This window comes from Pyxicephalus adspersus, chromosome 1, assembly GCF_032062135.1.
Source record: "Pyxicephalus adspersus chromosome 1, UCB_Pads_2.0, whole genome shotgun sequence".
In the NCBI taxonomy this organism is placed as follows: Eukaryota; Metazoa; Chordata; class Amphibia; order Anura; family Pyxicephalidae; genus Pyxicephalus; species Pyxicephalus adspersus.
The window spans coordinates 74,600,467-74,623,946 of NC_092858.1; the positions used below are offsets into that span (position 1 = coordinate 74,600,467).

At 37.7% G+C, this 23,480-nt stretch overlaps 1 protein-coding gene across 2 annotated transcripts; it reads left to right on the forward strand.

Annotated features, from left to right (window-relative positions):
- Positions 1–4,374: 4,374 nt before the first annotated feature.
- Positions 4,375–20,843, forward strand: MSL3 (MSL complex subunit 3). Of its 2 annotated transcripts, XM_072414349.1 has the most exons (13): positions 4,375–4,574; positions 7,846–7,928; positions 9,208–9,303; positions 10,350–10,450; positions 11,782–11,870; positions 12,609–12,731; positions 13,402–13,562; positions 13,907–14,065; positions 14,577–14,839; positions 15,305–15,414; positions 18,321–18,420; positions 19,558–19,642; positions 20,451–20,843. In XM_072414349.1, the coding sequence occupies exons 1-13, from the start codon at positions 4,476–4,478 to the stop codon at positions 20,548–20,550; spliced, it is 1,569 nt and encodes a 522-aa protein (XP_072270450.1). In that variant the 5' UTR covers positions 4,375–4,475; the 3' UTR covers positions 20,551–20,843. The 2 variants fall into 2 exon arrangements, with proteins under 2 accessions (XP_072270450.1, XP_072270460.1); XM_072414359.1 differs by lacking the exons at positions 4,375–4,574; positions 7,846–7,928 and having other exon boundaries at positions 9,208–9,320.
- The last annotated feature ends 2,637 nt before the right edge of the window (positions 20,844–23,480 follow it).

The following is a 23,480-nucleotide window of genomic DNA, read 5'->3' on the forward strand; positions in this document are numbered from 1 at the left end:
AAAAGGGGGGGCTGTCTTATTTGATGGCCCTGCCTTATCATCGGGGAAACACGGTAGTAGCAAACTGTATGGCATTCAGTAGTATCCAGGAAATGGAAAAAAGGTTCAGTCCTTATCCATGATTTGGAGCATTAGTTTGTCACTTACACCCAGTGCAGACTGTTCTTAGGCTTCCACAGAGTGATGGGGATGACAACATTTGTATGTAGCATGACAGTACTTAATTAGGGCCATAAATATTTGGACACAGACAACTTTTTTCCAATTTTGGTTCTGTACATTACCACAACTAATTTTAAATGAAACAACTCAGATGAAGTTAAACTGCAGACTTTCAGCTTTAATTCAGTTGGTTGAACAAAAAGATTGCATAAAAATGTGAGGAACTAAATTCTTTTTTTTTTTTTTTCAACCAAGTATTAGAAATGAACATTTTATTTTCAGCTTTTATGTCCAATTATGTTTGACCTCTGAAATGAAGTCATCATAAAAAATTTTATGCAATCTTTTTGTTCAACCCACTGAATTCAAGCTGAAAGTCTGCAGTTCAACTGCATGAGAGTTGTTTTATTTGAAATTCATTGTGATAATGTACAGAACCACATTTGAAAAAAAGTTTTCTCTGACCAAATATTTATGAACCTAACTGTATCTAGTAGTAGGTGGATTTGAGCTCCATCCAAATCAAATTGGCCTTCAAGCCAGGCTTTCCACATAATTGTTACAGCAAAAACAGTGAACTCTACAGATCACATCACTGGGCATAGCGGACGACTGTGACATGGAGTCATGCACCCGATGCACTTAATATCCAGCGCTGTTGTTAAGGATTTATCCAATAGGATATTGAAGATAGCAGTGATGGCAGCTTTCAGATCTGAAGATGAGTTAGCTTCTGGCTGGCCTCCAACCCTGATATTATTTCTGCAGTTGGGGTAGAGGCAACCTTAGGTAGTTGCCTGGGCAAGCTCCAAGTTTTAAAGACTTGTAAGAATTTGTAGTGAGAAATCCTTGCAGAGGGAGACACAGGATCACGGGGCCTGCAGGATGTGTGGGCACCATCTTTGATTAAAAATCTGAAGGCCCTGGGTCTCTACACCACAAAAATACCGTGGGCGGAAAAAAAAGTTAATTAAATCAGAACATATGAATCTATAATTCAATATAACCATAGAACATACAGTACTTGCTCATAGGATCTGGGTATATATTAGACTGAAATGAAAAGCACTGTATCTCATCACAGTGCCACTGAGTTTCCTAAACCAACTCATGTTAGTAGCAAAAAACACGCAGAAAAGCAAACAAAACCCCCTATTCTTTATTAAATACTATTAAAATGACATTGGTTAGCTACTGCTCACTCGACTCTCATTGCATATTATTTTAGCTACAGTATACCTTTGTAAACTCATCCAAAATGGTCACGTAATTACTAAAGCTCACAATAGAAATGACAATTTCACTGTACAATCAGCTTTAGATATAACTACATAATTGGACCTACTAAAAAAAACTGATAAATCTTTATTGAGTGTGGCTGGCCTTTGCATTACATATGTGTTTTTGGATAAAGAGGAGATTGTGTAGATAGACTGTATGTGAGTGCTTAGGTCAGTTTGGGATGGTCAACCACAGTGGTTGTATTTGTCCTGTGCTTACGGCGCCGCAACCTCATGCTTGGATTGAAAGGGGAAACCCTGATGACAGCTCAAAGCATCATCAGGCATTTCTTTGCTCAGCCAATCACAGAGCACTAGAGGTGAATAGAGAGCCTTGTCCTCATTTAACCCCTAGTGCCTGGGGATTCCACACTGTCAGGAGTCCCACAGCTGTGCTCATTTCATGAATGCAGCCATGGTAATCGACTCTGAAAGGCTGAAAAAGAAAATAGGTTTTGGCACAAAATGTATTTGTCCCTGGTAGTGCATAATATTAATGCATACAATCCAGTATTAAATGAGCAAAATTAAGTGGAGCAACAACAGAACAACAGTTTCTAAGAGTGCCTGACCCTGCTTGTGAGCTTGGCAATCATTGTGGTTTGATGTTGTGCTTGGCAACCTGGACCTCCTTCCATCACCATCAGGTGTGTTAGAATGAGTATGCAACTCAGCTGGACAACTAACTGACAACCTGATTGGCCAAAAAGTGGAAGTGTGTTTGTATACAATAGGGCTAAGATCAGGCAGCACAGCACAATGACAACAAACCTATAACACAACTACAAATGAACACAGGAGTTCTGTAGAACAGTGGCACCAAATCATGAAGTATGTTAAAGGAAAACCACAGCTTAATCAGAAAATGTCAGACTATTAAAGAAATAAAAATAAAATCATGACAATTTATTCATAAATATTCATAAAAGGAATATGTACATAATACATTCATATATCAATATGTGACAATCTGACTTTGGGAATGGGACAAAGGCAATGAGTGGGGTCAAGTACCAGTTTGGAGTGGAAACCATGAAAGACATTTGTAATAAATATTTGTGGATAAAATAACAAAACATCGCTGAAGAATTGCTAAACAACAGAAACCTAATTAGAAACCAGTCACAAAAACATTGTAGCAACAGATGAAGCTAACAATAATGAAGATTACAAAAAGTTACTTCAATGCATAACATCCAAGTAAACTTACGCGATTAATTCCCACCGGACAAACCAGTCCAGTTAAAATAGTAAAAGTGAAAATGCATATGTATTTATATACTTTTAAATGTATTTTGACACACACACAAAGTGAAATCACTAAATGTTTCTTAATACATGTAATATAACATCTTTGCCAACAATCCTTTTTTTATTTAAATATTTGATTTCTCTAAAGCTAAACTATTATAAAAATTGAATCAGATCCGAAATGCTTTTGAACATTTTTTTTTTCATTCATACTATTGTGTGATGAGATGACATATTATAAAGTGCTAATTAGTATATATATAGCTGGATATGAATTTGTGTATGAATAGTGTTGCAACCAATCAAACAAAAAAAAAATATGTATCCCCATAATACCTCACAACAATAGGAGTGCACCCCATCACCTGTATCTCCTCCTCCTCCTGTACCCCATATTACCTCACAAAATTAGGAGTGGCCCCCCATCAACTGTCTCCCTGCCCACTTGTACCCCCATATCACCTCAAAACCATAGGAGTCCCCTCGCCATCATCTGTCTCCGCCATCCCATACCCCCCTATAACCTCACAACAATAGGAGTGCACCCCATCACCAGTCTGTCCTCCACCTTCTGTACCCTATCTCCTCAACAATAGGAGTGCACCCCATCACCAGTCTATCCTCCTCCTGTATCCCCATATTACCATACAATTGGAGCGCACCGCATCATCTCTCTCCCCCTCTTGTACCCCCATATCAACTCACAAAAATAGGAGTGCCCCCTATCACCTGTCTCACCCCTTCTTGTACCCCCATATTACCTCACAATAGGTGTGCACCACATCACTTGTCTCTCCTCCTGAACCCCCATATTACCTCAACAATAGGAGTGCCCCCCATCACCTGTCTCCCCCCTCATGTACCCCTATATCACCTTAAAACAATAGAAATGCCCCCCATCACCTGTCTCACACCTTACTGTACCCCCATGTTATCTCACAACACTGCATCACCCATCTCTCCCCCTCCTGTACCCCCATATTACCTCAGAACAATAGGAGTGGCCCCATCACCTGTCTCTCCACTTCCTGTACCCCAATATCACCTCAAAGCAATATGAGTGCACCCATCACCTTTCTCACACCTTACTGTACCCCCATATTATCTCAACACCCTATCACCTGTCTCACCCCATATTACCTCACAACAATAGGAGTACACCTATCACCTGTCTCTGCTGCTCCTGTACCTCCATATCACCTCACAACAATAGGAGTGCACCACCTCACCCCCTCTTGTACACCCCATATCACCTAATACAATATGAGTGCCCCCATTACCTGTCTTTCCCACTCCTGTACCCTTATCCTATCTCACAACATTAAGAGTGGCCCCATCACCTGTCTGACACTTCCTCCCCCCATGTCATCCTGCAATAATAGCAATGTATTCCAATCACCTAACATCCCCTGAACCCCCCATATCCCCCTGCAATGTCACATCATGTCTCCCTTATATCCTCCTACATAACTAGCAGTGCGCCCTATAATAAGAGTATGACACCCCAGCAATAATCTGACAGCCTATAATTTATAAATCACACAGACACATAACTGTTTTATTGTGCAAGGAGACCAACAACCCACTTTCCCTGCCTCTCACCTGCAGTTTCCCGGGCTTAAAGTTTGCTCGGTAAGGTCCGCCCACTTCCGGTTCTCTGGGTGCCGTCACTTCCGGGTCCTTGTACTGGATGGGAGCTTGCTGCTACCCTTCCCCCATGCTGTATGCGGCGCTAAGGCCGCTGCGGCAGTTTCGCTTCCTGCTTTTCGCCATGATGAACAAATGAACTCACGGGGAATGAAATTGAAATTCCAAAAAGGGGAGAAAGTTCTGTGTTTTGAACCAGACCCTACCAAGGCGAAAGTGTTGTACGATGCCAAGGTGCGGTGTGTGCAGCTGTGACAGGGCTCAGCCTGGTGTGCAGTGTGACTTGTAGTGAGCATTGTGTACTAATGTACTGCTATGTGCTGACAATAAGGCTTCTATAAGCTTACATTACCGCATGCTTCATGCACATGAGCTGACCTGTGGTGCCATGCAATATACTTTCTGTTTATGTGTTGCATTGGTGTGATTTCTTTTTCTATAATACATTTTAAATGCAACCTGTTCCATATTTACCTGCAGACATGTATGCAGAGCATTCCCATTACCTGGGCCTAGAGGAGGCCAAGGATTTTAGGACTTACCATGAGCCTGTATTGATCACTGTGAATTGCCCCTGAGAACCGGTTCATATTATTTGTCTGCTCATTGGTTTCTACTATGACATTTGCATTGGTTGTGCATTGCTTTTATTTGGGCTGCCCAGCACACCCTTCTAAAGATTATTGCAGTGACAGGTTGTGTATGGGTGATAATATTATTAAACAGGATTTATATAGCGCCAACATATTACGCATCGCTGTACATTAAATAGGGGTTGCAAATGACAGACTAATACAGACAGTGAGACAGGAGGGGAGGACCCTTCCCAGAAGAGGTTACAATCTAGTAGGTGGGTGCATTTCACACACAATAGGATGGGAGATAAATAGTGGCTGGAAGTAGTGACGGTTTCAAAAGACAGAAGAAGATGGGCTGCAAGTTTGAAAAAATGGGTTTTGAGTGCTCTTTTAGCAGAAAGTAGGAGCAAGCCGAAAAGGACGAGGAAATACCAAATCAGAAATGTAAGTGGGACAATAACTGTAGGGATTTGAAGGCAAAGCACAGGAGCTTAAATTTGATTCTCAGGTGAAAAGGAAGCCAATGAAGAGATCTGCAAAGAGATGAAGAGGAGCGGAGGGAAGGATGGATGGGTCTGGCTGCAGCTTTCATGATAGATTTTAGTCGGGTCGGGTTAGTGGAATGTTAGTGGATAGATTGGAGTCGGGTTAGTGGAATGCCAGAGAGGAGGAAGTTACAGTAGTCCAGACGGGAGATGATAAGAGCATGTACAAGGAGTTTGGTGGGGACAGGTAGGGGCGGATTTTGGAGATGTTGCGTAGGTGAAAGTGACAGGACTTGGAAATGTTCTGAATATGGGGGGTAAATGAGAGGGCCGAGTCAAAGGTGACACAAAGACAACGTGCCTGAGGGGAGGGCAGAATAACAGTGTTGTTAACAGATATGTCAGGGGGAGATTTGGAATTTTAGTGGGGGGGGGGTGAGTTCTGTTTTATCCAGGTTGAGTTTCAGGAATCAGACATCCATGATGGCCGACAGGCAGCATGCAACCTTATCTAGGAATATATTGCAACCCTTGAGCACCAGTGAATGTCTGGTACAGTGCATTGACACATGCATTACTGCTACACATAAAAATCTCTTGATATTACTACTATTCGGTACCTTTTGTACAGGTTTGCAAGCTGAAGATGAGGCTGTGGCAAAATATGACCCCAATTAATTATGTGATTGGCAGGTTTTTTTTTATTATATTATTATTTTTTATTCAATTATATTTATTGAAGTATATGTAGGGGTAAGACACTATCATACCCATAGCTAGTAATAGGATGGTGCAGTGTTTACTTGCTTCTCCCTGAAGACGTGTTTCTGTACACATTGATTTCTATTTCATTTGAATTTTGTAAATATAACTTTGTGCAGTACCCCAGGAATATAGTAGCTTATTCCAACCAAGAAATTTCCTTGGTTGATGTATTCATTGCTTTACAGAGGCTTTCGAGATATTGGGTACAGCCATGGTTGTACTTTTCAAATGGTCATGCTGTTTCTTTTTTTATGTAAATTTTTGTCCTTAAAAATGTTTTGGCTCTAAACCAAGAGCTATACTATTATTATTAATATTATTAATAAACAGGATTTTTATAGCGCCAACATATTATGCAGCGCTGTACATTAAATAGGGGTTGCAAATGACAGAAGAATACAGACAGTGACACAGGAGGAGAGGACCCTGCCCAGAAGAGCTTAAATTCTAGTTGGTGGGGGAATTTACACACTATAGGAGGGGGGGTATGTAGTGGTGGGAAGTAGTGAAGGTTTCAAAAGACAGAGGAAGACAGGTAGGCAAGTTTGAAAAAAATAGGTTTTGAGTGCTCTTTTTAACGAGCAGAAAGTAGGAGCAAGCCAAATAAGAGGAGGAAGACCATTCTAGAGAGTTGGGGCAGCTCTAGAGAAGTCTTGTATCCGTGCATGTGATGAGGTTATAAGTGAGGAAGTTATTGGAGGAGCGGAGAGCGGCTGGGGAGTATTTTTTTTTTACCAGGTCAGAAATTTGAAGGCAAAGCACTGGAGCTTGGATTTGATCCAAGCGAAATGGAAGCCTACAAAGAGATGCAGCAAAGGAGGGAAGGATGGATGAGTCTGGCTGCAGCATTCATAATAGATTGTAGAGGAGAGAGTCGGGTTAGTGGAATACCAGAGAGGAGGATGTTACAGTAGTCCAGACGGGAGATAAGAGCATGTACAAGGAGTTTGGTGGTCTCAGGGGACAGGTAGGGGCGGATTTTGGAGATGTTGCGTAGGTGAAAGTGACAGGACCTGGAAATATTCTGAATACTAAGACAACGTGCCTGAGGGGAGGGCCGAATAACAGTGTTGTTAACAGTTAGATATATGTCAGGGGGAGATTTGGAATTTTAGGGGGGATGATGATGAGTTCGGTTTTATCCAGGTTGAGTTTCAAAAATCGGTCAGACATCCATGATGAGATGGCTGACAGGCAGCATGAGACCTTATCCAGGACTGAGGGAGACAGGTCAGGGGTGGACAGATAGATCTGAGTGTCATCAGCATACAGATGGTACTGTAAGCCAAAGGAGGATATGAGACTACCGAGAGAGGAGGTGTACAGAGAAATGCGAACAGGTCCAAGGACTGACCCTTGGGGAACACCAACAGGGAGGAGAGTGGGTGAGGAGGAATTACCATTGAAAGAAACTTGAAAGGAGCGGTAAGACAGATAGGAAGCAAACCAAGAGAGAGCAGTGTCACAGATACCTAAATCATGCGCTCCATTTGTAAGAAGGGGGTGATCAACAGTGTCAAAAGCAGAAGTAAGATATAGAGAGAATTCATAAGCAGACTTCTGTTACTGAGAATTAATATTATTAAATCAGATGACCATTTTGCATGCATATGTATTTGTTTTCACCATATATGAGTTTGTTGTATTTACCCAGACTTTGTATGATTTTTTTTTTAGGTTGTTGATGTTGTTATCAGCAAAGATGACAAAGGCAGAAAAAATCCTGAGTATCTGATACACTTTAATGGTTGGAATAGAAGGTAGGTTTTCTATCACACAAGATGCCGTAGGTTTTAGTATTTTGAGGGCACAGTGACTGTGACATTACGGCAAGACCACTACTGAAAGGAACTGATCTCATCCTGAGATCTTATATTCTGTCCTTGTTTAGAAAGCAGTTTGTAACTCCAAAACATGCACAATAACAGGAGCAATACTAATGTTTCAGATATTCACAGGTTCTCTTGTATTTTAAAGTTATAGTACATCAGAATAAACTACCTTTACAGTGTTCTCTCCAGCACCTTTTAGCCAGATGCACCACCTGACTGTTTTTGGGTGGTTACTGAAAAGTTGGGACATTGGATAGCTGGAGCAGAATACAAAGATGATGAAATAATGTGGCATACTTTGGCAGGTATTGTAAAGTTGAAACAAAGTATAGGGGATGGTAGAACGCTGACAAAATTATAGGGATTATTGGATACCTATGACAACAGCAACTGGGAACACTAAATTTGGCATGTGCTGCTCTGTCCATTTCTTGAACACAGCTTCTTCCCACCCTGCTGTAACTTCTGTGGAGAACACTGCTGTTCTTACATACACCTAACCAATAAAACAAACCCCTATGATGAATAAATCTGTGTACCTTTACACTACTTTACATGAATGTGTAGAGCTCTTCTTTCTGTGGTTAACTTTCCATCAATACCTGTATAACAGAAAAAAAGCCATTTACCAGGAAAACTATTCTGCGCTAATCATGAAAACTCTGTGCACTTGTCCTGCATCATTGATAGAAGTCAGTGACTCGCTAGTTAGTGGAACCAGGGAAGGGATTATAGCCCTGCAGCTCAAAATGTCAACTGTGATAGTTCCCATATTAGCCTTTTATTCTTCTTGTTATTAATATTATTATTAATAAACCGGATTTATGTAGCGCCAACATATTACGCAGCGTTGTAGATTAAATAGGTTTTAAGTTTATTATAATGATCAGGAAGCCCTTTTGTATCAATACTTAAGTGTGAAATTCAATACTTAAAATTCAGACAACATTAATGCTTCAACAACTTCTGTACATGTAAGCAATTCATAAATACATTGCTACAGTGATTGTAAAAAGTTGGACAGAGCATCTGGTACCCAGCTGAGTAAATAAAAACTAAGGAAAATGCTAATAAATGAACAAAAATATGAAATGTCTCAGCATTACCTATGTCAATTAGGTATTAATTTTATTATTTATTTATTATGTTTGGTCCATAAAAATATTTTTTTTACTTGTTTACCCATCTTTTCTTTTCTATTTTTTAGCTGGGATAGGTGGGCAGCAGAAGACCATGTTCTGCGTGATACTGATGAAAATCGGCGATTACAAAGAAAGCTGGCAAGGAAAGCCGTAGCTCGCATGTAAGGATTCGCTCTAGGTAGACGCTAGCAACTGCTACATTTAAATACTCATGACTGTAACTTTTCTGCACTACATTATTCTATTTCCTAAGCCTTTAGTTGACTTTGGTTTGCTTGGGCATCTGCTTGCATATTAAACCTAAACACCCAGTGAGTGTAGTTAAAATATATCTGCATGTTTATGCTTTTCTGTGAAACTTGTTTTTTTTTTTTTGCCTCGCTACACAGCTAAGAATATCACCATTTCTCTAATTCAGTATTACTGTTGACCTGGACAAAGGTGTTAATGCTGGATCATTTTCCAGAGACCAAAAAAAAGGCTTAAAGTTTATTGCTAAAGCTGGAAAGTATCCTCTCATGTCGGATCACTCTACAGGGACCACAGTTCTATTCTGTCATGATTGATAGCAATAGCCTGTGTGATCCTTTCACAATGGGCCTGATTTATTAAAGAGTGGAGAATGTAACTATCATATGTTAACCAGGGTGATCCACCAAATCTGGAATGGATCTGGATCCAGGATTGAGAACATTTGCCAACTAAGAGAAAATGATTTTTTTAAAAATCCATTTTAGGTTCTCCCATGATGTCTATCTTCAGTCTTGGAGAGCTTTAATAAATCTGAACTCTATGCCATAAGAGTGAGTGCAAGAAAATTATTTGTTTGCATTTACCAATCTGACTAGTTAATAACTTTCCCATTTCAGGGAAAATGAAACCTATTTTGTGGTAGTGGACACCTGCTTCTCATGAAAAAGATTTATTTTTTTCAGTACATTCTCTGCTATGTTTGCTAGGGGCAGTAACAATAACTGGCTACAATAACAGTCTTGCTTCCTTGCAAACTGGCTCTGTGAAAGGATACTGCCTACATTTTTTTTGGCAGGCAGGGTCAGTGTATTGCTTTAATACTGTTAGGGTAATTGGTCTGGCTATTATTTGTGGCTATTCAATGAATATATTTCATAAAGTAAAAAATCCAAAATCATATATAGAAGTAAACCCCAGTATCCTAGTATTTTGTAATAAAAAAATGTCTTCATAGGAGAAGAAAGGGAAGAAAGAAGAGGAGGTGCAGATTGCCGGGAGTTGACTCTGTTTTAAAAAGTTTTCCTGCTAATGAAAAAGAAGACAATGATGATAATTGTAAGTATTATACTGTGGTCTTAACATTTGTTGTATAGATATGGTAAAGTAAACCATTGCTGAAAGAAATTACCAGACTGCTGTTGCTAGCTGAAAATTCAAGCTGCCTGTTATGTTGACCCTGTGGCCTCAATACAGTGATTCATTGACCTGGAGCAAGTGAGCAGGACTGCCCTTGTAAAGTATAAGAGCTCCATATTCTCATGCTTCCAGGTCAGTGACTCCATATTGAAGCCAGAGGTCAGCATAACAGTTGGGCATTTAATCTCCCAGTAAGAAGCAGCAATGAAGGTCTCATATTTCTGTCAGGAAAGAGATCTTACAAAATGTCTGAAAATGTATTTACCCCATTTAAGCCATCAATTATATACAATAAAATAGTGGTCTGTATTTTTTTCCTCCATGTCATTTGATCCTTCTCCTGTTTCTTTTTACTGCACAGTCTCACATGTGGGCATAGCTAAGTGGCAGTATGCGGCACATCCTGCAAATTTCACTGGAGGTTTTTTTTTTTCGTATTTTGTGATTACCTGGCATAGAGGCTTTCTGGAGGCACTGCTGTCGTCATTGTACAGCTTCCCAGAGAAAGTATAAGCATATGGGGAGACAACACATTAACTGATAGTATTTACTATGTGTTCTAATATCTTGCAAAGTAAATTGTACACAAAGAGAACAAGTTTTGGAGCCTTTATACATTCTATTAGTAGCACCTACATGATCTACTTGTTGTTTTTTTTTTCTTTCATCTGAATGACATGGTTAAAATCTCAATCTAGACAAACAATGTTTGTCATTTCCTGATAGTATTATCAGGGTGTTCAGTGGCACTGACATACATAACTAATAGTCCCTTAGTAGTAAGGAAGATTTGATGTCTTTAGATCTACCCAACTGGTGGTCAATAGTGGGTGGTGCCCTTATATGTTGTATTGCTTGAATTTGAATCTGTGTGTAACAAACTGACTGAACCTTGTAATATGACTGAGCTTGGTCAATGTTTATTAGATGGCTGCTAAAATGTAGAAACCAGAATATACCTTACAATTATTTTTTCACTTTCTATTAAAAACATTTTTGATTTGAAATATTTTCCATTCAGGTTGGCAATGGCTTGAAGACTGTGCCAAATAATGCTGATCCTAATTTATAATCTGCATATTATGTTTGTTCATGTGCAAATTCTTCTCTGTGAAAATGTTTATGCTAAAAGTAAACCTTTTCCAGAGTGCATAGTCCTGAATGTTTATGTTCTGTTGTGCCGTGCTGAGAGATGAAAGTATGTATAAGACAAACACTTGAGGTAACCAGTCACTATATTTATCTCCTAGCACTAAGTAGTTCATCAGAGGACAGCGATGAAGGCACTGATGTAGAAATAAAAAGCGAAGAAAGTGAGTTTGAAGAAAAAGCAGATATGGTATGTCATTCCCCAAACCCCCCACTGATTTTTTTATTGAGTAACTAGTGATAATAATGCAATGGCTTTATGGTTAGTATAAACAAATTGTTAGTCGGCCTGATAAATGAAAGTTGTGCTCGAAGAGCCTATTTTTTAAAAAGTTGTTGCTAAGGATTACCTTTTTTTATCAGAATTTTTGTAACGCCACATTTATGAAAGAGCTATTTTCTTCCACAGTGATAATCACTTCAGGTGGCAGTCAAAGTGGAGTTACTGATCACCACTTCTAAAAGTGACAATAAAGATCTATTGACTGGCACGGTTGCTTTTGATCTGCAGAAATGTGGTAGCAGCTGAATACCTGTACTACATCCAATCAAACTAAAGGGCAAATCAGATGGTTGTAACAGAATAGGGAATGATAACCAGTGATCAAAAAAATGGTGATGATGCCAATCACTATCTTTTAATACTGAAAAAAGGTTGTGATCAGTGCTTGTATTTTGTGTAAAAATGCAATTTTTCTGGCAAACCAGAGTTTTATTATTCATTGTGCACAACAATGTTGGATGTGAACCACATGACTCCTATGCATAGATAATGTTTGTGTACTGGCAAGGTTTAAACTGAGAAAAGAACCTTTTGATTGCTAAAATGTGAATGTTGCAAGCAATTCTCACACGCTTTTACAATAATAAAAACTTGTTAGTGTTATTTCTTGGTTATAATCAATTTTTCCTTACACATTCTTTGTAGAAGGAAGAACACGAAATTCACTCAAAACGTGAGATGGAAGAAAAGAGCATTGTAATAGAGATTCCAGAAATTTTGAAAAAGAAGCTTGAAGAAGATTGCTACTACATAAATAAGCGCAAACGAGTATGTCTTATACAAAAAAAAACAATAAGGTCAAACATAAAATACAGCTGAAAACCAATCACATTTTGCATCATAATTGACATATATTTAGAAAATAGACTAAAAGGCGTCAGATAGAGTTAATAGTAATGCAAAATAGAAGCAGTCTAGGTAATATCATGCAAGAGTGAAGCATTACAGAAATACTTAAAAAGATAATCCCACTGCACACTTTCTATCCTAGAGTCCTCCAGGACTTGAGTTTCTCTTGAAAATCCCTCAAAACTGGGCAGAGCTTAAAATAAAAAATGTAGCAATCCCAGGAGCACTCTGAGACTATCAACATTTCTCGGGATTCCCGGGAAGAAGCGTTGAAGTCAATCTGAAGTGTGATGCCACCACAAAACCATTTCATATCCCAGTTCCCGATAACCACCACATATTGAAGATCCTGCAGTTGAGTCAAAACACTCTAGGTTTGTGAAAATTATTCGCCAACCCCATTTCCCATGTGTGTAGAAAGGAGGGAACTGAATCTCGGTAAGAGATGTAGGTAATGCATATAAGGCTGACAAAACATGCCTGAAGTTCCCCTTTTCAGTACACATAACTGCAAAGTCTGTAAAGGGCCTTTTGGCTAAAGTGATTTTTGTTGTTTGACTTTTGTCTGTTATTCTTGTTTCACTTTTAGTTGGTCAAACTGCCTTGTCAGACAAACATTATCACCATTCTGGAATCATATGTGAAACACTTTGCAATTAATGCTGCCTTTTCAGCTAATGAAAGAATAAGACATCACCAGACCACCTCCAATGTCAACATGAATGTACATTATATTCCACCAGAGAAAAAGTAAGCTCCATAGTATGTTTACCTTTAATAACTAATTTAGTAACAGATTAATTTATGCCAAGATCTTTGGCAATGCAAAGGCAGCCTTGCTGTTACAATCTGGCTGCTAGTTTGGGTCTACACTATTGTGCTGTGTAGTGTCCCAAATTTTCTGTTGCAATCCTGTATATTATTTTCTAGTAGAAAAAAAAGTTTTGTAAACATATTCATGACTGCTTCACAGTTGTCTGAAATTCATACTTTTGTGCTCACAGCCTATATATGGTGTCCTTTGTTATTGCTGAATGTGTAGTAATTTTACCCTTTTTTTTTTTTTTTTTTTTTTTTTTTTTTTTTTTTTGAAGTGTTGAACTTTGTAAAGAAATGGTGGATGGCTTACGAATTACCTTTGACTTCACCCTTCCGCTTATACTTCTGTATCCCTATGAGCAAGCACAGTATAAGAAAGTGACCTCATCCAAATTTTTTCTTCCTATAAAAGAAGTGGCATCTTCTGGCAACAGGTACATTATCCAATTAAACATGCTCAGTTTTATTTTTCTTTACCCACTTGCTGTTTTGATAACGGACTTCAATTTAACCTCAGAATGTGTGTTTCCATCTAGTGAGTGCAGCACAAAACATCATACGATCTCAATAGAACCTGGTTCCAGCACAGATTAGTAAATGCAATCGTTTTCTCACATTCTATGTGTAAAATGATACTTGAGTCTTCCAAGTGTCATTGAGGATGTATTATGTCATTTTATTTACTGTTTTATTTATATGTAGAGTATGCAAATTGTGTAAAACATAATACCGCCTAATAAACAAACTATGCCCTGCCTACCCCTTCAAAAAAGGGGTAGGAAGGAAGTATAGAATACAGTAATCATCAAATAATCCCTAACCCCAAAAATTGCTCTGGTCAGTAAGGCTTATACAAGACTTTTTAAAGGTTAATGTGCTGCTGAGTATATACTTTTATACTTTTCATGTAAACTTTTCATATTTATTTTTTTTTTACTTCTCTAGAAATCAGGAAGAAGTGTCACCTAGCCCCCCACTTTTAAACCCTCCAACTCCACAATCCACAGATAGCCAGCACACCACTGGAGAATCGGCAACACCTAAAAGGAGGAGGACTGAACCAGATATTTTACAGTCCTTGAGGCGCTCAACACGTCATAGTACAAGCTGTGATAGGATGTCTGAAAGTAGTGCTTCTCCTCAACCCAAACGTAGACATGCTGAGACTCCTACATCAATGCCAAAATTGTTTCTGCATTTAGAGAAAAGTATGGTTCCCTTTTTCATTTACTTACAGTTTTATTTTGCCTAAGTGCTTAATAGAAGGTTTCATTTGTCTCATGGGTGTTCTAAATGAGAGAGAAATTTTCATATTAAAAGTGTAGAAAACATCCTGTCCTGATAAAATACTTTTATAGGAGAATGGGAAACTATGAAGTGGGATTAATCAAATGGTTGTACCTGTAGTGGCATGAAAAAGCTGGAAATGCGCTATATATATTATATATAATGAAAAAATGTGTCTCCTTATTTTTCAGAAGCTAGTCTGCATTTATCTTGGAAAATATCCTAAAATCTACCTACTTGATATTTGAGAGGCGTTATTTAAGTAACTGTTATTTAACAATGGAAAGAGAGAGATGCATTTTTAAACATTAATACGTGCTTGGTCTAACTTCCTTTAACAAAACAAATCTCTACATTAATTCAACTTCACTTGTATTTTGTTCTAGAAACGCCTGTTCACAGTGGTTCTTCATCACCAATTACATTAACACCAAGCAAAGAGGGAGGTTCTGTGTTCTCTGGACTTGAAGGGAGGCGAAACAATGAACTCAATGAGGTAAAAAGTGTGTTCTGTTCTCTTACAAATCAGTAGTCAGAATCACTTAACAGTCATAGTAATTTTGTTCTCATATGTAGAATTTGCTATTTTCAGTAATTATGATTTACTCCCTCTTCTTAGTTTAAGGCGCAGTTTGCCTTTTTAGTACAGCAGGGAGCTTGGATCAGTCACTGATATCAAGCAGGTCCATTCCTGTACACTGTACTGGAAGGCTGCAAATTTTCTCTATAAACCCTTGTGGAAAAGCCATCCACTATTAATCCTGCAGGAAGACAGATTTTCCATTAGAGCTGAAGGAGAGATCTCCCTGCAAACACTGTAAACCCGGCTCTTTGGAGTATTTAGCTCTAATAGCTTGCAGCTGCTGTGGTGGCTTGTTAGCGGCTTCTTTCCTTATTTCTCATAAAGTCTTGTTTGTCATACTGCATTGAATTGTATTGCAATGACACTGTAGTTACTAATTCCCCTTTGTGATTTAATGCACTAATTATTGCGTCACATTTTTATTATACTGTTTGCTAATTCAATATTTTAGAATTGGTGCTTTTTTAGTTTTGTGAGGGAGCAGATTTTTTTTTTTCTCTCCTGAGCGCATCAAAAAGACAGTTCAACCTTTACCTATCCACCTTTGCCTTGAGAAATGAGAAAAGAAAAATGATTCCCATACAAAATACATATTTGCAAATTTGAACAATTATTTGAATAAGAGTTTGGCACTCCAGCGGCATTGTTTTTAAACAAAAGGAAACATTTTGAATGCTTATCTGTAATAAACTTTGTTTTTACATTCATATAATGTTTTTGTGCTTGCATACCACCATACTTGAAGGACTTATATAGGTACCTAGAGGGCTGCAGCTGTTTGTCTGTTTGAGGTTTGAGAATCAGTGCCTCTTTGGAGCAGGTGTTAGGTTTTATTCACTAAATGGGTTTCAGATGGATTAGTATTGGTGCAGAGTAGACTGATTTCTAGCTCTTTATGTGCAGTTGTGGGATTTGAGTGGAGGACACACAATCTTCATGGTTTTGTGGATGAGATTTGTATGAGCAATCTGGGTTCAAGATGATTTTGCTCTTCAAAAGTTTGTGCTCCCAAGCTTCGCGGAGCAATTTGGAACTTGTGGATTGTGTTGTGTAGCCAGTTCATACCTGTCTTATGTCTTCCCATATTCAACCTCTAGCTTTATTGTTGTGGATCAAATCAGGTTGATCGAAACTGGCAGATGCATCCTGGGCTCTTGGGAAGTTACGTATGATAAAGGTTTCTACCTAGGAGCTTGAGTGGTTTGGGGGAATGCAGCATCACTGGATTACGTTGGAATTGTGGATTGTAGTATGTGCACTGAGGTGGTTCCCAGGCAACTATTAGGGGAACTATCACTTTTTAGATGTGGATAGAGATCAGAAGGGTCCTTGAGGTTTCTATCACTAAAAGTTGGACAGAAAGAGGGGCCCTAGTCCATGTGTGTTTTAGTTCTTTCTATTTTTCACTTGGATTACATGGATATGTTTTAAACTAGGACATGCGGCAGAGAAGAGGGAAGCTCCCCACAAATGCCCATAAACACTCTTCATTTCAGTAGGGCATTCATGAGCATGGGAAAATGCACATGTATGTACGCACGGTTAAATCCAAGTTGGTCCTCATGTGCTCTTTCTTTTTTTAATAAATAAATGCTTTGTCTGGATATTAATGCATATACCTTTCACTAGCCACGTACACACAAATGTTTTGGGTATTACATTTGTATTGAAGCTGTAATTTGCCATACTTCATATTGTGAAAGTTGATTGGCTTGGTGTGTTAGTTACAATTAAAAATCTCTGCTGCCCTCTACTGTTTATTTTACATTCTTGCAGCTGCTCTCTTAGTAATCTCTTATTAGCTAACATGAACAAGGATGCCTTTTCATAAAATGCATAATAGGGTAGCTGAGTTGTATATCAAGTCTTGTATTTGGGTTTGCACCCCTTTTGTAAGCAGTTGTTGATGATGACATTTATATTGCTAAAAGTATCTTAACAAATTTGAATTACAGTTAACGTTTCTTTTAACACCCCTTATGTTAACATTCAAATATACCTTTAGTGTAAACTATAGCCTGTTTATACTGTTATGGCTAGGCCACATTTTCATCCCCCAGCCACTAGGACCCTCTGCATATTGTTATGTCTAATCCTGCAGAGTAATTACCCCACTTCTGCTGACTTCTAAAACATCAGAATACCATGGCAGAATAATTCAGCTGCAGACTGCTTCAAGGTATATTATGTAGAATATTTGCACATATTATATATAAAAGTACACATTCTTTTTGTGTGTCTTGTGTGTTTTTTTTTTTTTTTCATGTGGGCATGCATAGTGGAAAGACTACTAAATGGAGACCATTGCACCTTGCAAAAACTACTTCCTCTAATATGGTTTATTGGTGACTGTAATGTTAAGTATAGCTTACTGTTAATGGAGATCCTGAACATGCCCTCCAATGTTCATAAGTCACCTGGTAATGCTTGTACATGAATCTTTTCCATATGATCTGCAGTGGCATTTTTAGCAAGCCATGCACCTAAAGCACTGAATTGGGTTTTATTCATTGCTGGATCATTAATTTACTCTGCACGTGATACACTAGTCACTTGTATTACTTAAATCCCTCACACAGTGGCCAGCTGCAGTTCTCATCCTATATCATGAATAGACCTTTCTTTACACTAAACAGTCATCAGGTTTTATTACCTTTACAATTTTATTTTCCCAAGTCTTATTTAGTTAACAAAAAATACCCCTCCATTGCAATGTATAAAAAAAACATTTGTGCTTTATGGGAATCTACTATTAACAGGCATTTTAATAGAATTCTAGACACTGCTATGATAACATAATGAGCTCTTTCTTTCCGTAGGTGTTGTCTTGGAAACTAATGCCAGAAAATTACCCTCAAAGTGATCAGCCCCCACCTCCTTCTTACATATATGGGTCACAACATCTGCTCCGCTTGTTTGGTAAGAGATGTCAAAATGGCTAAAAGCATATTCATATCACTGACAATTTTCATAACTCCAGTGGCAGACTTCATGCTTGGAGTGGATCAGCCTTGACTGTGTCAAAATTGCAGCCTTTATCGTGAAAATATATTCTTTAGGTGTAATGTCACTTTTCAAATTTACCAGTGCTAAATTAGTTTGCCCATACACAGCATTTTCAGTCATTTGTTACACAGCCATATAATGAGGGTAATCCTTTTGCAATTAAGGAGGAACTGGATCCTGCAAATTGTAAATTTAGTATGGCCTGTTCTGAGTGAGGAGCTGTTAACTATTACTATATGGAAGCTATCCTCTTACCTTGAAAAGGTTTTCCCCCAAAGCACCTCTTGCTCTGCCTCTATATTAATATTATTATTATTATTATCAATAAACAGGATTTATGTAACTCCAACATATTATGCAAAGCTGCATATACTCTGGTACCATTTTGGAGCAAGTATCTGGTCTGGCTGGAATACTTTCTGGTTTAAGGTGGACCCAAATATAAAACAATGTGAAAAGGCTTCCCAATTCATTCTATAATGTGCTGTATTTCAGATCAGTAAGGTTTGATTTTTGTAGGATATAAGAATGTTTCCTGGTCGTTATATCATAGATCTATACATTCAGAATTATTAACAAATTAGTTTTAGTCTGTGTAGGTGGATTGACAATGACTGTAACCATATTTTTTTTCTCCATTTTTGAGTGTGTGAAGAGGAAATTTTTTTTAGTTTACTAATCATTTTAATATTTAGTTTTGCATTTATTACCTTTGAATATTTTATGGCGACTTGTTTAAATAGTGTAGAACGTTACAGCAAAGTATAGTACGCTGTAAAGTTACAAAAGCAGAATGATAAAATGTGTTGAATAAAGATTGTTTGTCATGCGTGTCAAACTTTTATTTTTATGTGTTTGACCCTCTCACTTGTTCGTTGCATTCATTGCATTTAGTGGTTAAAAAAATATAAACTTTTATCTATTCTTTAGTAGATAAGCACCACTTCCTTACATCATTATGCAGCTAAATGGGGATTTTTTTTTTTTAGATCTGAGAATCTAGATATATTTGTAGAAATGATAATTTATTGACCTTTTTATTTTTCCTAGTGAAACTTCCAGAAATAATGGGAAAAATGTTTTTTGCTGAGAAGAACTTAAAAGTTTTGCTCAAGCACTTTGAGCTGTTTCTAAGGTATGTAAATAATTCTTCAGCTAAATGATTGTAGCATTTTTTTATTTATTTATTTTTTGCTTTCAAATTATCCTTTAACTCTTTTGCTGCCAATGATGTGTACAACAAAGCATGGCATTGAAAAGGGTAAAACAAGGTTACAGTTCTATATTCAAGGCAGACTCTAGTTTTTTCCATTATGGGTGATATGACAAGCAGTGTTTAGGGAGGAAAGACCACATCATACCTTCTACCTGCAATGCTTCCAGAAGATCATTGCACTTGGCACTTCTAGGTTTTACATTTGGCATATGGAAGCTGTTTGTGTAAACTATGTAATATCTAAACTTGGGAGCAGTGTAGTAAGGACATGGGGGTTTACGACAAAGCTAGCCAAACACTCTTATCCACCTTGTAGCATTAAAATAAATGGGTATCTGCTAACTTGTATTTTAAATATCAAAAAGATTTCTGTGTACTCCTACTTAAATGTTCATAAAACATAGTTTCATCTGGTTTAGTAGTAACCAGGGGTATCAGTTATAAATTCTGGTGGTATACCTCGCCACTAGAACCTGTAGGTTAATCAATTTGTCAGCTGCCTAACATAATTGAGCCTTTTGTATAAAGCTGAAATTGGATTTTTTTTTTTTTTTGTTTTTAAGTTTAGTTTTTATTGTATATGCATTAAATCTATAATATCTATGTTGAGTATTTTGTCAGGTTACCTAAATGTGTCTCTCACAGTTGAAGCAAAGTGTCATTCCTTGTTATAGAAAATAGAAACCTAAATCTGTGTGTTTTAATGCAGGGGTGTTTTTGTTTACAGGTTTCTTGCCGAGTATCACGAGGATTTCTTTCCAGAGTCTGCCTATGTGGCTGCCTGCGAGGCCAACTACAGCACCAAGAACCCTCGTGCCATTTACTGAAAGTCCAGCTTTTCGTCATTCATCCAGTCTGTGAACTACTTGGGTGCCCTGTCATTTTGTTGTATATTTTAGGAAATGTGAAATGGACTTAAAGAAAAGCATGTATAGTTCAACAGACGGAATAAGACTATTACAATGCTACTTCTTAATCTCTCATATTGGATGAAGAAATTATTGGGTTGTCATGGTTTTGCAAATTGTCAACCAACCTTAACTGTTTGGAAAAGGAACCTAGTTGTTTATCAGTTGTCTTGTTACTTGTGTTTCTTTAATAAAATATGCAGATAAATGTTTTTAGGTTTTAACTTATTTTAATACTTTTGTGAAGTATCTGTATTTTCTGGGGACATCTTTAAACAATACAGCTTGGTCCAGACTTCTCCTTAGTCTGACTGGGACGGAGCAGCATCAAAGTAATAAGGTTGTATCTCTTTTCTACCCTTCTATAGCTTGTTTAGTAATAGATTTGCAGGGATTTTCAAGATAGAAAAGCCCTGATTTAACTCAGTCTTCACTCTTGCTTGTTAAATGAGGCCAAAAATGAAATAAATAAATTCTTAATGAGTAAATGTACATGTTAGTTCAGGGACCCTGCTCACTTGACCACTAGTTAGCATCTTTTCTCAAATGATATTACAATTTATGTGTTGTGATTGCTGATCATAAAGAGTTCACAAAAGTTAACTTGCAGCCTTCACACTTTGTGGTTGGTGCTGATCAGGTGCACCAACTGTTTTTAAAAACAGGTCAGTAATTCACCAATGAATTTATGGCATATGGAAGATTCCCTTGGAAGTTGCATTTTCTAACTCTGTTAGAATGTTGCCTAAATCGCGAAGTATGTTGGTGCATTAAATATTTTCACATTGTAGAACATTATGTCTATGAGGTGGCCTGTTGGCCTACACATATGCCTGGATTAAAAATGAAGTCACTGAGGTAGTGGGTTGTGCGTATTTTGCTGATTCAATTCACATAAGGACAGCAATGCATTTTGCATAGCATTAAAGCTGAAATAAAGTCCTCTTCCTAACAAATACTGAATGGCTGCCATTTTGTAAAGTCTTTTTTCTGCTTTTCAAATACAACACACTGAGTGGTATGTGAGGATTACAAGTAAATATTTTCTTCATCTTTATCCCAATACATTAACATGTTTATTTACACTTGCGATTATTTTTCATATAAAGTTGTAGAAGCTCCAATCAAGTAATTTTCCCCTTTTTTGTGACTTTCTGGGTTGAATGTACTCTTCCACCTTCTCGTGAGGTCAATATACCAAGCAAGTCAAGACTGTTTAGAAGAATCTGCCTATTTCAAAATTGTAAGAATACTGTGGAAATTCTATACTATACTATCATTAATGTAATTTCTAGGGTCTCAGCAATCCCCCGAGGAAGCCCGTTTAGGGCGGAACGCGCCGGAGGAGACCATAAGTACAGTACTGACCCTCATCTTTTACTCTTTAGTGAGAGTATTTTATAAAGTTGTGGTTAAACATTGCCATGGCCCCTTTTACCAATTATGTTTCTAACAAGTATATGTTTTAGTACTGAAATAAGTTTTATGTCATGCTAGACTTATTTTCTGCCATATAGAGCTGCTATCTTTCCACTTTTCCTCCTATGTGTGACAAGGTAGCATGATATGATGGGTATAAAATGTTATTAGGGGGAAGACAAAAGGCATTTCCTACTGGCTCCCACATTTCCAGTTGCTAACATCCCTCTGTTCCAGAGAAATTGAGGGTCACAGAAGGTAAGTGGTCAGCTATGTGTAACAGGCACCCCACCAGCTGCTCAGTCTGGCTGCAGATTTGACTCCAGGTGGCAGTGAGTGTTACTGAGCATCTCCCCCAGGGCAGGGTTCCATGGCATGAGGGAGGGGTAACCGCACCACAACCTTACCGCCAGTCTGTACGCAGTCTTGAAGTTTTGTGAACAAGTAAGTATATTTTGCACCACAGCACAGAGAAAATTGACAGTAACCTCATGCTTATTGCCATGGAATTGCCCCTGAAGGTCCCTAATATGCAAACTCAATTAAGGAACCAAGGTCTTGAAATAGCCCCCCTTAATGTGAAAATATCTCTGCTTGGTATTAGGTTTTTATGCTTGTGACCCCGTGTCTGGCAACATGTAGCCCGCGGGCCGTGGGTTGGGCACCCTTAGTGTAACGGGCTGTATCTGTTTACACTACATTGGAATGGAAAGATGTAACAGGCAGTATGATAATCTGAACTGGTTATTTGGATAAAACATCAAATCAATGGTGTAGATTTTTAGTAAAATGTCTTCGTCAGACAAGGGAATTCCATGTCTTTGCACAGCACTGTATATTACCTATAAGTCTAATTATATTCACAATACCAGTGTACTTCATACCACAACACAAAGTAATATAAAAATGACATCAGATTGGTGTCACTTATTATATTACACATATTCTCCTAGTGTGCAGTTACAATTTATTAAATTATATCTAATAGCTTTGTGTCTAACATATTATTTGTCAGTGAAACATTATAGTTTAATGCTTGTAAGTAGGAATTCTTCATTATAAATTAGTAGAAATTGGTTTGAAGTGATAAAATACAAGTGTTTCTTGGTTCCAGATGGTTTTACTGTCTTACCAACAAAACAGATAAGAAATATACAGAAGAAATATGAGTTAATAAAACTTATTATGAACTGCAACTCCTTACCCGCACTTTACATACAAGCTGTTATTATAATAATTTTACATAACACAGTGTTCAGAGATGCATACTGTTAATCTCATCACTATTATATAATAGAAAAATAAAAGCTATCATTTGAAAGCAAAGCTATCATGCAGTTTTTAATAAGTATTCATTTTGAGATATTAATTTAATTTTTCTTTGAAAATCATTTGAACATGGTTTTCAGCTTTTTCAAAACTTGAAAGAT

What these genes read in the sequence shown, in the direction of transcription:
- MSL3 (XM_072414349.1), top strand. Translation starts at nt 4,476, where the DNA reads ATGAACTCACGGGGAATGAAATTGAAATTCCAAAAAGGGGAGAAAGTT. An exon ending in AAGTGTTGTACGATGCCAAG is followed by an intron (nt 4,575 to 7,845) that starts GTGCGGTGTGTG and finishes TTTTTTTTTTAG; the next exon opens with GTTGTTGATGTTGTTATCAG. An exon ending in GAAACAATGAACTCAATGAG is followed by an intron (nt 15,415 to 18,320) that starts GTAAAAAGTGTG and finishes TTCTTTCCGTAG; the next exon opens with GTGTTGTCTTGGAAACTAAT.